Source organism: Pyrus communis, chromosome 8 (assembly GCF_963583255.1).
Source record: "Pyrus communis chromosome 8, drPyrComm1.1, whole genome shotgun sequence".
NCBI lineage: Eukaryota > Viridiplantae > Streptophyta > Magnoliopsida > Rosales > Rosaceae > Pyrus > Pyrus communis.
Genome location: NC_084810.1, coordinates 2,690,777 through 2,708,070, shown reverse-complemented (window position 1 = coordinate 2,708,070; position 17,294 = coordinate 2,690,777). Strand labels below are relative to the sequence as shown.

Here is a 17,294-nt window from a genome sequence, read left to right as displayed (position 1 = left end):
AAATTATCCTTAAATAAAAGTGACAAAATCTTTTCATTAAGACATACAATTATTGATAGAAGAAAAAAGATGAACACACTATATGATGCCACCATGTACTGTAACCATCATGTGACTTTTGAGTTGAGTGATCTTTGTCGAGGTGATCATCAAAGAAAGACCAAAGATTGACGGCTGGATCACAATGTGTAGTGTGTTAGAAGAGTTATAGTTTATATTGTGCATTCATTCAATGAACCACAACATCAAATACGAAAAGAGGCATGAATATGAGTACCGTGGAATCTGAACACTTAATAGTCACGTAGAGCAGATCCAGTTTTATTGTAGTGGTGTAAAGCAATCATGCTTATGCACCATGGTGAAGCTTTGACCCCATCGATTTCTCTATCCCTTAGCAAATAGTTATTTAACATGCCGACGTTATGGATGGTAAAAAAAAAAAAAAAACAAAAAAAAAAAAAAAGGGTCACGTAGTAATAGGAGTATGATCGATCCATGGATGATGGATGTACTCGCACACTCTATTCTATATGTTCCCTATGAGGGATACTTATCTGAAAGACAACTAGGATGGTACTGGTAGGGAAATCCCTCATAATTTCAATGAGACCTGCAATCCCAAAAATCTGCACCCATCCTAGATTCTTAATCCCAAACCCACTGTCCTCTGAAACCCACTGTCCTCAAACCATAAACCATATTCGACAAAATAAACAGCCTACTTGACCTTAAATCCTAAAGAATAGAAACCCATTGAAAAATTGAAATTCAGAAACCTTACCTGTATCTTGGGCCTCTTGTGTGTCGGTGTGTGTCACCAGAGGACAGAGGAGCGCCTTTGAACTGGATAGAGGAGTAGCCTTGAGGTGGATAGACTCCACGGAGGAGTGGGTTCGAAGTGGACGGAGGAGCTGGAATGAGCGTCTTATAATTTTGGGAGAGTAAAGGTGAGACGGAATGAGAAATGGTGGACTGGAAGCTTTCCAGTTTCTAACCCTTTAATATAGCTACTAATTTTTTTAATTAATATTTTAAGAGTGAGTGGGCACAATTTTGGGATGAGGTGGGTTTAAATCAGATTGTGGCAAACCAAGTTTTTGAATTTGGTGGTGGGAACATAATATAATAGAGGGAGAAGTCCAATTTTAAAAAATAGAGGGAGAATCCAATTTGGAGAAGGAGAAACTTAATATAAGTTCAATTTTATAAGTCATTATTAGTTATAGTCCAACTTAATTTGTTTTATTTTTCGGGTGAGGTCCAGTGATTAATTATCCGCATAAGCTTATTTGTATTAGATTGCCAAATTTACCCTTAAATCGATTAATTAAGTAATTGCTGTTTATTTTTTCATTTGTGATTAATGTTAATCTTATCCTGAATTATAGGATTAGAGATTTAAATCTCCGTTTTTCTTCTCGTTACCCAAACCGTTCATTTCTCTTTTCTTGTTTCAGTTCTGTTATCTTGTTTCTCCCTGTCAATATCTTTATCTTGATGTGTTATTTTGCATTACTCAATCTTGTATTTTGGGTTCTTCCTCTTTTTTATTTTTTATTTTTTGGGTTTCTTTGTCCTTTCCATTGTTATTTTTTTTATTTTTGAAGTTGTATCGAATATTAATTGTGTTTATCTACCTATAAAGCATTACTGATGAATTACTGATGAATGCACGCCTGATGAATGCACGCCTGCCAATCAAAAGCATTACTGATGAATGCACGCCTGATGAATGCACGCCTGCCAATCAAGTATTCATTGGAAGGCAGCAACATCTAAAGCATTACTGATGAATGCACGCCTGCCAATCAAGTGTTCATTGGTTGTCCTATTCAGATGCACCCATTCTTTGTTCATCTTTACCTACAAGCATGTATGAAATTATAAGACATTTGATTACACAATAAGATTAGTGAATTGAGACAATGAAACAAAAACTTTCATAAAGATCCAACTTAATATCCCAAATATCACAAACCAACTAAAAGCAGATGTGGTCTACATTAAAGTGCCTTATTCATTAACGGCTACTTTGAATAGAATTTTGTTTCATTTGAATGAACTCCATTTGAAGTTTGCTATGATAAGCGTAAAATTATTCTACCTATTTTACCCCGACAACGACGTTTTCTTGTGATATGTTTGATTTAAATGAAAGGAATTGCATGTTCTTTGTGTTTTGTGGCTAGATTAATGAGATGGAAAAAATCGTACTAAAATTCTATAATTGCTAGTCAAGTGAATTTGGAGAATGTTTTGATTGTCATTGATCTCTTGCTCTAATTATTAAATCATTTGTTTGGTGGCATATTGAGAGTTGTTACATGTGCAACTGGATTATGTAGTGCATTTCTATCATTTGAATTTTATGCAACATGATAAAAGAGAGAGGAATTGCATTCATAAAAGCTTTGCCCTTATCCTCCCATTAGTCATGTGACTATTTATAAGAAAATGAGAAGGACAACCCTATTCTTTCCAGTGCAGCTAATACAAATATTAGTCATGCCTTTGTCTCCCAAAGACCAGGAAAGAAGCCATTGACATACCGTAGTGAGTAAACTGAAGAGGCCCAAGACCAAGAATAAGTTGGTGCTAAGCTTTCATCGGTTACAGCAAAGGAAGAGAAAGAGGAACAGCTGGAGTGCTTGGAATTAATTGATCATGCTATTGAAATCCTACAAACATATGATGCCAAAGACTTATACTTGTTCTTTTATTCATAATATATATATCAGACTACAAAGTATTCATTGCACCAAACAAATAGATTCAGAGTATACATAAATTACAAAAGAAATCTAGTAGGAAACGCAACTAAAAACTCCATGTTTCTCTGTTACAATCTCAGATTTCCTAATTACACAATTCTGTTAAAAAAAAGAGCACATATTGGTGACTAATTTACTTTTCTCATGCTGGCTCCATTACAGTTGATACAACATTGGAACGATGATAAGCTGACATTCATGACTTACACTTATGCATTACACCCCTCTTAACATGCAAGTCTGTTAGCTTCAAAACAGTTTCTATTGTGAACTTCCAATCAATAAGCAGCCTAAGGGAAGGGTCACAGGCCTAAACCTTGTCCCTGATGTTACCTCAAGACCATAAATAAAATTTCACCAAACAAATTGAGTACCAGCCAAATCGTAGAAACAAAACGGTTCAATCTCTCTCCCATATTTTTCGATTACTTCTTGTTTTATTCCTATTATATATCAGACCCCACAGAAAATTCCACCAAACAATTAAGTACCAGCAAATCGTCGAAACAATTAAGAACACAAAAAACAATTGAGTACCAGAAAACGATTCAATCTGTCTCGCATGGTTTTCGATTATCCAAGCGAGCCACCAAATAAGAACACAAAAAAAAAACATATATAAAAATCAAATACCTGAAGAAAGCCACACCAGCTGGGCAAATTTGAGGAAAACAAGGACTTGAGTACGATTTAGGCACCGGGCGTTCAGAAATAACCTGAAGAACACCCACACCAGATGTGCGATTTGGAGGAAAACGAGGAGTTCAGTGCGATTCCGGCACCGGCCGTTCAGAAATTACCTGAAGAAAGGCACACCAGATGTGCGATTTGGAGGAAAACGAGGATTTGGATAAAGATATTTTTGTGTTTATAGTTATGATTCATTTGGCCAGGTGTGCGATTTGGTGAAGCAGAAGTATGAAGCCTTATGTTGGGGAAGTATGAAAGCAAGTTTTTTTTTTTTTTTCCCTTTTTTATTTTGGTTTCTCGTTTGTTTTTTCTTTTAGTTTACTGGTAATGGGCGTTGGGGAAGTATGAAAGCAAGCATTTTTTTTTTCCTTTTTTATTTTCTTTTTTCATTTCTTCTATCTTTTAGTTTACTGGTAATGTCTCATAACCTTTGCGTTGCCACGCTGTGAATTCACTGAATTCTGCGGTATGAAGCGGACGAGAAACATAATTATAACCTAAAAAAATATATACTAGGAGTAAATCTACAAGGGCTAATTAGAAAGAAAACATTATTATATTGGAATACGACATAAGTTGATAAAAGGACCGAAGTGGAGTCCAGCATAGCATAACTTATTGGTTCCTTCCCTTTGGCCTGAATGGCCTCTTTCCCACAAGGTGGGAGTTTATATTCATTTAAATCCATAGTTTAGTGAAACGACTTCAAATGTTTGTAACTATGCCGTTATAATCCGGATTCGCAAATGGTTTTCATCTGTGCGTTCGTGGTCTCGAGATCTATTTGAAAACATCAATTGTGAACTTGAAAGGTCAACGAATTTTAAAGATTGATTACGAAAATTCAAATCCGATAGTTATTCGATTTAATTCCAAAAATGAATGGAATTAAAATTAACTAATGAAAATAATGTAAACGTGAAATACGAATTTAAATAACGAGATATGTAATTAATAGTGAAATTCCGAGGATGGGATTTCACAAAGCCATTATTAGTTATAGTCCAATTTTGTTTTAATTTTGAAGCTCTATCGAAGGTTAATTGTGTTTAGCATGATAAAAGGCTTGCGTTGTTCTTTTATTAATTTTTTCTTTTTTTCTTTTCGTTTTTCTTTTGTTTTTTCTTTTTTGTATAAACCGGGAAACATAATTATAAACCAAAAAATATATAATGTTGGGAGTATCTATATCATGGGCCAATTAGAAAGAAAATATTATTATATTGTAATACTACATAAGTTGATAAAAGGACCCAAGAGGAGTCCAGCATAGCATAAGATAGTTATATTTTCATAGTACACCAGTGAAATATAACATAATACAAAATATATTAATTGTCCTCGTCATCGCTGCTTAAAATCTCAACGGTAACATTCTGCATATTTCGTGAGCTCAACTGTGGGAGAGACAGACCTCTAGGATGAATTTGTGCTTGATAAGTGCGTGGTTCTTCAATAATAACGACAGAACTCGTAGACTGTTCAGTTGTTGTTTCAGCAGAAACCAAATTGACAGGATATTGTTCTGTCCTACCTGGGTTTGCCCATGCTGGCAATACACGTCCTTGAGGTGCGCGTACGCATCCGTTATTGAAGGGTAATGCGTAGCCAAGGCGACCATCAGCAAAAGTAGTAAGAATGTACTGATTATTAAAAGAACGAGGTATGCGCCCGGCATTAACAGGTTGTCGTGGACGTTGAACTGGAGGATTCGTTGTGGAATTTTCTGTTGTAATGTTGGAAGCAATATACGAATGTGATGTTGGAGATTCAGTTCCAATTCTAACTCCACGACGTCGCCTGTCCGCCATTCTCAATGATGTAGAACTTGCTCAAATTCAAAAGAAACATAAGTGTATGTAGCAACCTTCTTAATTTCCATATACAAATTAGTAAGGGAGTGTATGGACGTTTTATAGTAGAATAAAGGCACAAATCCATAATTGTGCCAACATATTCTTTTGCTATAGAGTATTTATTATTTATTAATATTTACTGGACACAATTTCTAACATTTGTGTCAGAAAAGAGGAATTTATAATTATTAAAATATATTCTCTATTTGAAGACCCAATGAGAAGTAGAGTGATTTATTATTTATTAATATTTAGTGGACACAATTTCTATCATTAGTGTCATAAAAAGGAATCTACAATTATTAACTCATTTGTCTATCTGAAGACCAACTAACTTTTGCACAAAGACCAACCCTAAGGGCACAATTGTTGGTTATGTGTCACTGCAGGTAGGACTTTAAAACCAAAAACCATATCACCAAGTATAAAAAACAAACCTGCAACAAGATAACAATCCAAAAAGCAATTCAAAAAGATACGAATCTAACAAACATTCATTGCACCTGGAAATGATCCTTTGTAAATCTAAAACATGCCACTTAGTACTATGGTGTAGTGGTATTCTTCTTTACTTGTAAGTGAGACATCTGAGGTTCAGCTTTCGGGAAAAACAAATTTGAACAACATTATTGCTAACTTATTTTGAGGCTAAAATATTGCACGGTAATAAACAGCTTCATACCATTATTTACCACAATTTTATAAATTTTAATTATTGGTGTGCTGGTGGAGGTAAAGACAAACGAGAGAGAACATATAGTGCCTTTGACAAATAATTTTTATAGACACAAAATATTTTTTGTGCCCATTTTCAGTAAAAAAGTTGTCATGTGATCCCACTCGACACGATTCCTGTGCCCATTAGTGTTTTGTGTCTGCTTTTTTTAACATTGGGCACAATAGATGGTGCCCTCTATGGAATGGGAATTGTGTAAGCTTTTTGTTGGTCAAACTGACACAAAATTCTCAATTGTGCCCTTTATTTTGTACCCAAAGCTCATTTTTCTTGTAGTGTACCCACAAAGATTAAGAATATAATATGACATATAATCGGATAATAATTAACAAAGTACTTCGCAAATATTCATGTCATGGCTTCATCATAAACCTTAGAAAATAACTTAGTTACACATGGAAATAAAAATAAAAGAAAGATAGAACCCGGAATCCATGGCAAAGCACATCCCTAAGCTATTCTTCACAAATTGCAGAGATGGTGAATAGTGTAGTGGTGTGATGGTATCGGGGATGCGGGGGATGATGGATATCTTAGAGAGATCTTAGGGACCTTATTTATACTAGAAAAAACCCTAAAATGTTTGGAAGAAACTCTCCTAAAATAAAACAAACTCCTAAACAATTAATGACACAAACTAGGAAAGAATCCTTCTTGGCTTGGAAACACGTCATTTGTCTTGCACGTTTTGGGGTCGATTTATCTTAAATTCTGTAAAAATATGAGAAACGTAGTTTTATCTCTTATCTTTCCAAGCATATATCGCACGCCACTAGGAAAAATCGGGAAAACCTTCAAATCTTCATTCTCCCACAGCTGCGCAATTTTGACGGGAAAACAACTTCGGCAGAATTGATTTGTAAAATTGGAATGAATGGCTCCATGGAAAATTATGAAATTCAGACACAACGATCTTCAGCCCCTGGGCTTCCTTCTCCAATTGTCCTTGCATCAAAACTCCTCCAGAAGGTCGAATTATCACCAAAAATGTCCTAAGTGCGCAGATTGGCTGAAACTGAGAAAAGGAAAGTAATATGGCTCTTTTAAGACCAATTCCTTAACAAAACTTAGGGATAATTAATATGAAAATATGGTAAATAATGCACCTGTCACCAATCACTTCAAAACTAGCCGGGAATGATGCGAGAGGCAGGCAATGGCGGAGCCATCTTAAGACCACAGTAGGCTGAGGCCTACCCTGATTATTTTTTCTTGCAATCTCTACTATCTGTCTACCATTGATCAATTTTATAATATCTCCATTAACTTGAATTTGTTTTCAATCCAACAAATACAAAGCCTATAATTTTCACTTAACAATTCGATAAGAATATTAGTTGATCATATTCTTTGTTTTTTGCCTATATGCAATTTTTTCCTTTGCTTGCAGACTATTATTTTTGTTAGTTTCTTATTTCCCTCTATATCATCTATGAAATTAAGAAGAGAAAAAGTTTTTATGTGAATAAAACCTTTCAAAATTCTCTTATGCCTTAATGTTTTTACAAATGAATGTATGATCACTCACATTTGAATTTAATAAGAATGTGCAATAAATAGATATGCTTTTAATGTTTTATTCTCCACCCTTAATATGAAATTCATGAGTAGTTGACCATGTATCATTGGTTACAATGAGACCAAAAGAATGAGGCTATGTTTCTATATATATTATATGCCAATTTCAATTTAAAGTGTGCCTCTCCTAATATGAACTTTTGGCTCCGCCACTGGACAGGCCTTCGAGAAAGCAATTTGAAAACCAATAACATGCTGTGGAAAAATAAAGGATGTGTAATTTTTGTTTTCGAACAAGCTATATTTTTGAACAAGCGATACTATCTACATTAACGGGATCGCTAAGCCTCATAATAAGCGAGCCGTGATAATGTGGTTCAAATTCGCTTTTGGCGAGAATCAAACCTAAGATCTCTCACTTATAAATGAAGATGAATACCACGAGACCGAAGAACTAAGTAACAAGGCTGTGTATTTTAGTTACATAGGAATTTGCTAAGTCCATTTAGATTATAATGAGAGTATTTAGGAAGTTGTAACATTTATGTTGATTGAATTATTCATCTGTACTCCAGCAAAATATGAATAAAAAGGTAATTAAAATAATAAACTCCGTCTTCTAATCTTAAAGACCACATGTTTTTTTTATAATGTATGATTGCAAACATATCAATTTTGATGAAAACACAACACAATACCAGTAAGAAGAACAATCAAATGACAGCCGAATTCAGGGATGCATATGCAAGGAACTCCTTATTACTTCCGATCATGGCCATGTCGTCTTCTTTTAAAGTCAAGGTGACTTCTATGCCACCACCATCATTTGTGTCCATCAATGCAATCATGTTCTTGAATTCGATGCTACGAATGCTCACCCATGCTGGCTTTCCCCACCCGAAATTGGCTTTGTAGAAGGGAAGCCGGCACCAACTGCTAAAAGCATAGGTTTCTACATCATGTCTTCCCAGATTGCCAAACTCTTTGATGGTTTGCATTACCACATCACCACTAACTCCATTAGGGCGTTCTTCTTTATATACTTCAATGCCTTTTCGGAGTTTCACAAACAAGTTTTTGTAGTCTAATTCACCCTGTAAGTTCATTGCCGTGAAGCACCACACAAGATTCCCCATTAGGTTTTCTGCCTGCCCTGATAATCCTTTCCTTATGTTCGCCACTTGACACAAAACTGATGGCTTTATAGAACCCAAATTCGATCTTGAAGCTTCCATTGTGCATTTCCAAATGAGGGCCGACACTGCTTCAACACGCGTTGGATTTGGCACTGCTGCACCGGCAGCTTTGGTCTTAAGAGCAGCAATACTCGAGGCATCAAACATGTATCTCTGTGTTATACACTTGTCTTTAGGAAGGTGCATGGTAGGTTTTGGTGAGTTGAAGAAATCTTGTGGGGCGAATAGAGAAGCTGCAATGCCAAAATCTGCAGGAAGCACGTCATGATCACTTGTAATGGCTAAGCCGAGGGCAATTTCCGTCCAGTGCTTTATGAATGCGCTGAATGTTGAAGCATCGGTGACCTTATGCAAAATGCTGACCCCAATTGCCAATCCACCACATTCAAACAAGTTAGCCTGAACTAGTAGAAGATAGCCTGCTTCTGATTGATTGGATCCTATAGCAGTTGGAAGCAATTGATTTAGGATCGAAAATTGAGGTTTGTCCAAAATCTCCGATATGGGACAGTGAACTTAGGCCTTAAGAATGCAGCTCCATGATCATTGCAGCTGATCGAAACATTGTATTCAAATTTTCCCACAAAAGGATAGAAGCGAGTGAGGGCTTTTGATAATGATTTCTTTAGAAGCTTGAGCTTTTCAGCAAACAGGCAATGGCAATTGTTATTGACTTCATCGGGACTGCAACGATAGAAGAGAATTATTGGGATATGAATATCAGGTTGAAACTGATTAAAAACAGATAGCCCCAAATTTCTGAGGTGGTAAGGAGTTGGAGAGTGAACGACGTCAACCTTCATCTCTCAAGCCATCTTTTGTTCCACACTTTGAGTTACGATCGATCTTTATTATGTTTTTAGAGAAGCATTTAGTGTTTCGGATCAATCTGTAAGTTTTGGATTTATCTAAGGAGCATTTAGCGTTTGGCCTCAATTTGAAGGGTCGGCCACGCATGAAGACAGCAGATATGCTGTCATTTTTCCTTTCTGTATTGTCTTCACTCCCTTCCCTAGGATTCGTTACCAAGTCTTTAGGTCTATATATCGTTCAGCCAAGCCCAAACCCTACCAACATTTTAGTATATCTTTTATTGTCCCCAGTTTAAAGTGTAAGTTCAGTTTATCGTAGTTTAATCAACATATATTGGTTAAGGTATATTGACTCACTGTGGAATGAAAGCCCGGTGCAGGATGCCAGTTTTAGAGCATGTCCAGCCATACCCAATTAATTGGGCTCTAGTGGAGGCCGATAGACAACCTAGGCTTGAATTGCCTAGCCTACCGACTAGTGGATCTGACGTCAGGCTGACTTCAACTCTCTTTTAATACTTTTTTGGCCAAGCGCATGTGTTAGACGCGGGAGAATGGTGAGTGGATGGACAAGAAAACAGGGCAGGAGCAGCCGGGCAAGCACACTTAGTTGGGGGCCGATGTTGCGCTTTCTGGTCTATTGGATTTTCCAATCAACAGTCCATATTTTTAGCAAAAAAAAAAAAATTAAAAAAGGAAAAAAATAAGATGAAATTGTTACCGTTGGCTTACGTGTCAAAATCTGGACTATTGGACTACATTTTTTTTTTTTTTGTAATCTAACTTTTCATATAAATTAGGTTAATAAAAATTTAAAAATACAGAAAAATATATAAAAATAAAAAAAAAATCTATAAATACCTAATCATGCTTTCGGGTAGTGGCATGTGAAGTGATGAGATTGGTTAAAAATTGTATTTGAAATTAATAATAAAATTTTCGTTTATTATTTTATTAAAAAAACAATAATATTTCATACCAATAGTCTGGGCAATTCAGTTTAAGGTAAAGATGCACTTGGGTAGTTACTGTTCACTAAAGACAGTAATTGCCAAGCTCAATTACCTGGGCAGTAATTGCTTGGGCAATTTGGTAGGGGGAAGTGCTCTTACTTACGTTAAATTACTTGATGGGGCTGTGGAATGAAAATCCAGTGCAGGAAGCCGATTGAGTTTTAGTTAAGTTAAACTGCTTAATGGGTTTGGGGAATAAAATCCAATGCATGATAATGATTGAGTTTTTTTAGTTATTTACAAGATGGAGAGTTTCAAATCCGAAAAGTATGAATGGAAATTCAACACCATATCTATTAGGATATATTAAACCACATGCAACCTATCAGGTCATAACAAACCACATGCATCTTCACCTAAATGGAATAAAAAAACCTAATTAGAGATCCAAAACGAAACAAAACCCTCGCATTGGTAGAAATGTCATATCCATTTCTCTATGTTTTGTGGATCTGAGGCAAAATAACCCAAAACCCAAACAGAAATCAAACAAATATAGCTAACATTAAATAGACGAAAAAAATTGGAAAGAAATACCTCCCCATTTGTCGACAGTTGGGTTAGGGTTAGGTTCATGAGAAATTGATTCATAGGCCAAGTCACATGGTGTAACATTAATTCTATGTGTTACATATTGTGGGGTCAAAAATAATCACAAGGTGATACGTGAATTTTTGGATAGAAGAAGACAAAAGTACCCTTGAGGCATAACGGGATTCCTACTCGCGAGCAGTGGACAAATCATCCCTCAACCAAGTCAAAAGTGCCCAAAATAGGTAATAAATTCAAAACTATTTCATCCACCCTCATCCTATATTCTCCACAAGGTAATTATTCCATAACCCCCAAAACATTTCTTTTAAATTATGTTAATTGACTCATGATTTTAGAGAAATAACAAAACAAAAAGCCAAAAAGAATTAGTGAAATAAAAACGACATGTGGTGTGGTCCAAATACTTTCGTTTTATCTGGTGCTTATTTGGTTAAGAAATCAAATCTAAGTGCAAACCTACAAATTCTACATGTGTTCTATCTTTTGGCATCCTCTAACAATGACACATATTTTCTTAGCATTGAGAATGAACGCCATGAATTAAAAGAGGAAGATCTTAATCACCAAATCCAGGACTTGCATTTTGTAGTCAATTTACCAAAGCATATTCGCCTTTTTTTTTTTGTTTTTTTTTTGAGATAATTAAAGCAATGGTTCTTGAATTTTAGCTTAATTGGAGTTGGCCCTGAAATAAAAATTCGTAAATATTGACCACTAAACTTGATTTAATGATAATATAGAGCAATAATCCATTTAGTTATAACTCTGGTGGATCTTCTATCCAAAACATTTCTAATCAGATACGAAAACTCTAATTAAGCCAAAATTCAGAATTATCGCTCCATTTAAAAAAAAAAATATATGTATGAGCAAAATATACGTATTTGTGTCTATGAGTACAGTGACACGCGTACTTGGTTTGTCTTATACACGTGGCGCCAAAAAACCAGTTTAAAAGCGGCAACTGCCCATTTCTCTCTGAAACGCGAACTTCGCCATTATTTCTCTCTGATCATGTTCTCCGTCTTGGCCGTTACCTTCACTCTCTCTCTGCGTTTCTTCCCGCCGGTTACTTTAACGGAGAACCGTACAACACCGTTCAGGCGTTGCCATATCTAGTCACAGCCTGAAAGGCAACAATACACAATTAATCATCCTTAACGGTCTCTCTCTCTCTCTCTCCCAATTTTTGTTCTTGTAAAATATAACTCATAATTCAATTTCCTTTTCGGGGTTTTGTTTCATTCATGGCTTTTGATGACTTTTTGAGTTCAAGTTTCAATCTTGGGATTTTCCCTTTTCCAAATTCTCTCATATTTTGACTGAATTTTATGATTTTATTTTCTTTAATTTTATACAGTGTGAATTAGAAAACCGGGAAAAATTACAAAAGAGGAGGTGAGAGGAAGTTGCAAAGTTGTGTATGTGTGTGTAGAAGTTGCAAAGTTGGTGCCTTTTTTGGGGTTGAAGAAGAAGAAGAAGAAGAAGAAGGAGAAATGGATATAACAGAGGTGTCAATAATTCACCATGTGGGGATTGTGTTATGCATGCTGTGGTTGCTTTCCCACTACAATTACTGCCACCCAGTTGCCTACTTTTTATCTCTCATTTATCTTTACCTCGTAAGAATTTTACCATTCACTTATGCCTTTACATTTTGTTTTCATTCATCTTTCATATATGTATACATTTGAAACTCGCAGCATTAGGGTCTTTCGCCTTCGATACGTTTTATCAGTGTTATGTAATGATTATTTCTGTGAAGGGAAACATGGTATGTAATATAATTTGGTAAATTGGTATGTGCTAAAAAGGATGAGATTGAAGTGAACTTTTCTTGCACTTGTGAAAGGTTCATGATAGGTACATTACGAGATTGCGGAAGAAATTACAGTTCGAGGAAAGAAAACAGGCTAATCAGAGACGGGTAGTTTCTTACTTTTCCCATTCTGCATTTTCAGTTGTTATTAATTGCTTTATTGGTTAAAAATTATGCCTCAACAAAACTATCAAAACAGAGAAAAAAATCTACCCCAAGAAATGTTGGAAATGGAGTAAAAATTTAAACCTTAATGTTCAGATGACATTACAATACTTCATTAGAGTTTTATTCCTTTTTCGAATACTTCAGGTGCTTTCTGATTCTGAGACGGTGTTGTGGTTGAACCACACAATTGAAAAGATATGGCCTATATGTATTGAACAGATTGCTTCACAGAAGATCCTTCTCCCCATCATTCCTTGGTTTTTGGAGAAGTACAAGCCATGGACTGCCGTAAGACTAACTTCTGATCTATTAAAATCAAATACGATGAAATCATGCTATTGATTTGGATTGATCACTTGGTCCTAATTGCTCTCTTATTAAGACTCTTGGATTTCTTGTTGTAGTTTGATGTATGTCAGTGTCGGTATTTCTGGTATGGTTACTTTATTTATTATCATATACCTGTTCTGATTGAACAAGATTGTTGAGTGATCGACAACTCTCAAAGGATGTAATGCTTTGTTGGCTCTTAACTTAGTGTTCTTTAGAGAGTGTATTTTCATTTATTAATGCTATTGAAGTGGCAACAACTGTTTTCGTTGAATCCACATCTTATACAACTATGTTATTGTTTTTCATTTTCTTATTGAAGGGCATCCAAAATTATAAAGTGAATTATGTGATGTCCAATATTTCAATCTTTTGCAGGTATAGTTTTGGTGAAACATGTCTTCTTCTTTTTTTCTGAATTCGATAGTGTCATCTTGTTATCTGGTGGTTATTATTGATACTTTTTTCAGTTATTGACGATGATCTAAATATGTTTACAGAAGCAAGCAGTAGTTCAGCACCTTTACTTGGGAAGAAATGCACCTATACTCACAGATATGAGAGTGGTTCACCAGTCTACTGATGATGACCACCTGGTACTGTTTATATTCTCCGGAATGTTCAATCAATACTTTTCATGCACCCTTCGTCGCTGCAGGTCCCAAATTCAGATACTAAATTGTAACTTGATGCAGGTTCTGGAGTTGGGATTGAATTTTCTTACAGCTGATGATATGATCGCAATACTTGCTGTGAAGTTAAGGAAAAGACTAGGTTTTGGGATGTGGGCAAAGTTGAATATTACAGGCATGCATGTTGAAGGAAGGGTATGTACTTGAATAACTGTTAACTGTAGGTCTAGATGGGACTACTTATAAGCTAGTCGTGTGCGATATTTGTTCGTAGACATCTGAAATTTAAAATTGATGAACAATTTTCCATTTTATGTTGCACTGTAGCTCCTGTTATTTATGCTAGGTACTCTATTTCACCTTGTTGAGTTGGTTCAGCTAGTGTAACATAAGTGTATCTGTAAGCTATTTTCATACTTTATTTACATGGGAAATAGGATGTCCACAATGGCATGTACAAACTACTTATACGTTCTGATCAAGCTGAATTTTTCTTTTGAAGGTCTTGATTGGAGTGAAGTTTCTTCGCAGGTGGCCGTTTCTTGGCCGCGTGCGGCTATGCTTCGTTGAGCCTCCATATTTTCAGATGACTGTTAAACCTATTTTCACTCATGGACTTGACGTTACAGTACTCCCTGGGATTGCTGGATGGCTGGTAACTTTTATCATATTGAAGCAGAATAAATTCTTAACTCTCTCCATTTCTCGCTCTCCGTCTATGTATCTTTCTCTCTGACTTGCTCTTTGTGATTTTGTCTGCCAGGAGAAGCTTCTGTCAGTTGCCTTTGAGCAGACACTTGTTGAGGTATGGATTTTGGACTCCTCCGTAAACAACCTTTACATCTTGCCCCTGTTGGAATGAATATTAGACCTTTAAATCAAATTATTACTTATCTTTGCAGCCTAATATGCTGGTTGTTGACATGGAGAAATTTGTTTCCCCAAAGCAAGGTACTTATCTTTGCAGCCTAATATGCTGGTTGTTCAAAATGTATTTTTAAAATGTTTCGGTTGATAGTAGATGCTCATTTCATTGACAGAAAGTTGGTTCTCTGTGAATGAGAAGGAGCCTCTTGCTCTTGCCAAAGTAGAAGTTATTGAAGCATCTGACGTGAAAGCCGCCGATTTAAATGGTCAGTCTCTCTTTGCTAGTACATTGGTGTTAAGTTTCCACAGCATGTTTTAAATTTATATTTAACGCATAGAGCCTTTCTTTCAGGATTTTCCGACCCTTATGTTAAGGGTCAATTGGGCCTTTACCGGTTCAAGACTAAGATACAAAAGAAAACACTGTCTCCAAAATGGCATGAGGAGTTCAAGATCCCCATTATTACATGGGATTCACCTAATGTGCTTGCTATTGAACTTTGTGACAAGGACCGATTCGTTGATGATGCCCTTGGGTGTGTTTCTGAACTTTTTAGTGTAATATGTCCTTCTGTGCCTAGATTTATTCAAATTCGTTACAGAAATATGCTTTCAGCTTATTTCGAGTGTCGTTTATCACCTTTGATGCCCTTAGTTTCCAATGAAATTGTTTTATAAGTGCTTTCTTACATGCAGGACTAACTTACTCTTATTCTATATCTCCAGTGACTGCTCGATTAACATTGGTGATCTTAGAGACGGCCAGAGACATGACATGTGGGTGCCTCTTCAGAATATTAAAACCGGGAGGCTGCATCTTGCAATAACTGTTCTTGAAGACAATGTGAAGGTACCTTTTTACTTCACCTCAACCGCACTCTATCGATCAGGTCTATTATGAGTTGAAAATAAAGAGATTAGAGATTCGTAGTTGTAGTTGCTGCATATGTGCAAGTCTTAACAAAGATGCTCAAGTGTGCATTCAAGAGTTTGATTTGAGCCACTTGCATATGCAGGGACCTGAGCAGTCAGAAGTTCAGGAAACGGTAGATTTGGAAGATAAAAGAAATTCATTTGCCAGTGATGCTAATAAAAGTTCCTTCTCATCTATATCATCCGGGAAGTCTAACAGGTTGGCAGATAACTTTGAGCCGATTGATGTTGAAGGGCAAAAAGAGACTGGTATATGGGTCCATCATCCAGGAAGTAAAGTTTTACAAACTTGGGAAAGTAGAAAAGGAAGGAGCCGACTCCTTGATACCGAGATTCTAAATGATACTAACAGCCGTAATTCAGTCACATCTGGCTCCCAAAACAATGACGACAGAGGCACGGATAAAAATCCTGATGAGAAACGGCACATGAAAGGAGTTCGCAAGGGACTAAATAAGTTATGTTCGATGCTCCACAGGAGTTCCAAGAAGGAGCCGAGTACAAGCAGCTTTAAGGAGACCGCTCGTTCTCAAAGTATTAATGTTAGAGGAGTTCATGACAATGAAAGTGGGGTGAAATTTGTTGTGGAAGATGACCTTTCTGGGCCTCTTTCTTGTAAGGTTCCGGAAGAAAAGGATTTCACTTCTTCAGGAGGGAGTGGTTCAGGTACCCCGGGAAAGGGCAAGTTGAGAGAGATGAAAAGTTTCTTCAAGCGTAATGAAAAATCTGATCGAAAAGATTTTGCAAAGTCTCGAAGTGATTCTTCAGTAGTGAAAGAAAGAGAAATGCTAGAATATTACAACTCTTCTGATGATGATCCTCTGCCCAAATAGTTGATATGTTAGCAGTTATGGTTGCAAGCGACACTTCAGTTGATGCTGAAGGTCCAACGATGAAGGCTGGATTTAAATCTTTCTTATATTAACAGTCCCTCGTGGCTTCGGAAGTAGGGTTCTTTACATTCTCATCCTTATTTAGCTCTCTCATGGCGGACTTGCTAACTCTGCAGTCGACAAGGTAGTTTCACAAGCCGTGAGGGGTTCCCTTTTGCATTCGTAGGTAAGCCATGCTAGGTTGATTCTGTTCTGATATATTGCCAATACTTCGTTGGTTTATTTTCTATCATTTCCGGGGAAGAGGGGAAAATAGTAATCAAGGTGAAAAGAGGAAAAGGAAAAACAGCCGGTAGCATTAGGGGCGTATTCTAGGACTGTTTTTCCGTCACCGGATTCTCTTTTGGCAGTGCCATGCTAGAGGGTGCTTGTTTTTTTGACTCGTTTGTTTTTGTTTTCTGTAAACACTAATATATATTACATCGATATTCATGGTCGAAACCAATTTGCATATAGTTCCATTTGTGAGATGGTGGTTCGATCGTGGAACCAATATCTTTTT

General features: G+C 36.3%; 1 protein-coding gene and 1 pseudogene across 1 annotated transcript; one reads left to right on the top strand and one right to left on the bottom strand.

The window, feature by feature from the left end:
- Positions 1-8,287: 8,287 nt before the first annotated feature.
- On the bottom strand, positions 8,288-9,573 carry LOC137741858 (stemmadenine O-acetyltransferase-like; annotated as a pseudogene).
- Positions 9,574-12,646: 3,073 nt separating this feature from the next.
- Positions 12,647-17,120, top strand: LOC137743757 (C2 domain-containing protein At1g53590-like). The gene is made up of 12 exons (XM_068483701.1): positions 12,647-12,772; positions 13,003-13,077; positions 13,282-13,425; positions 13,968-14,063; positions 14,163-14,294; positions 14,602-14,754; positions 14,863-14,904; positions 15,002-15,050; positions 15,140-15,232; positions 15,319-15,502; positions 15,693-15,816; positions 15,983-17,120. The coding sequence occupies exons 1-12, from the start codon at positions 12,647-12,649 to the stop codon at positions 16,730-16,732; spliced, it is 1,968 nt and encodes a 655-aa protein (XP_068339802.1). The 3' UTR covers positions 16,733-17,120.
- The last annotated feature ends 174 nt before the right edge of the window (positions 17,121-17,294 follow it).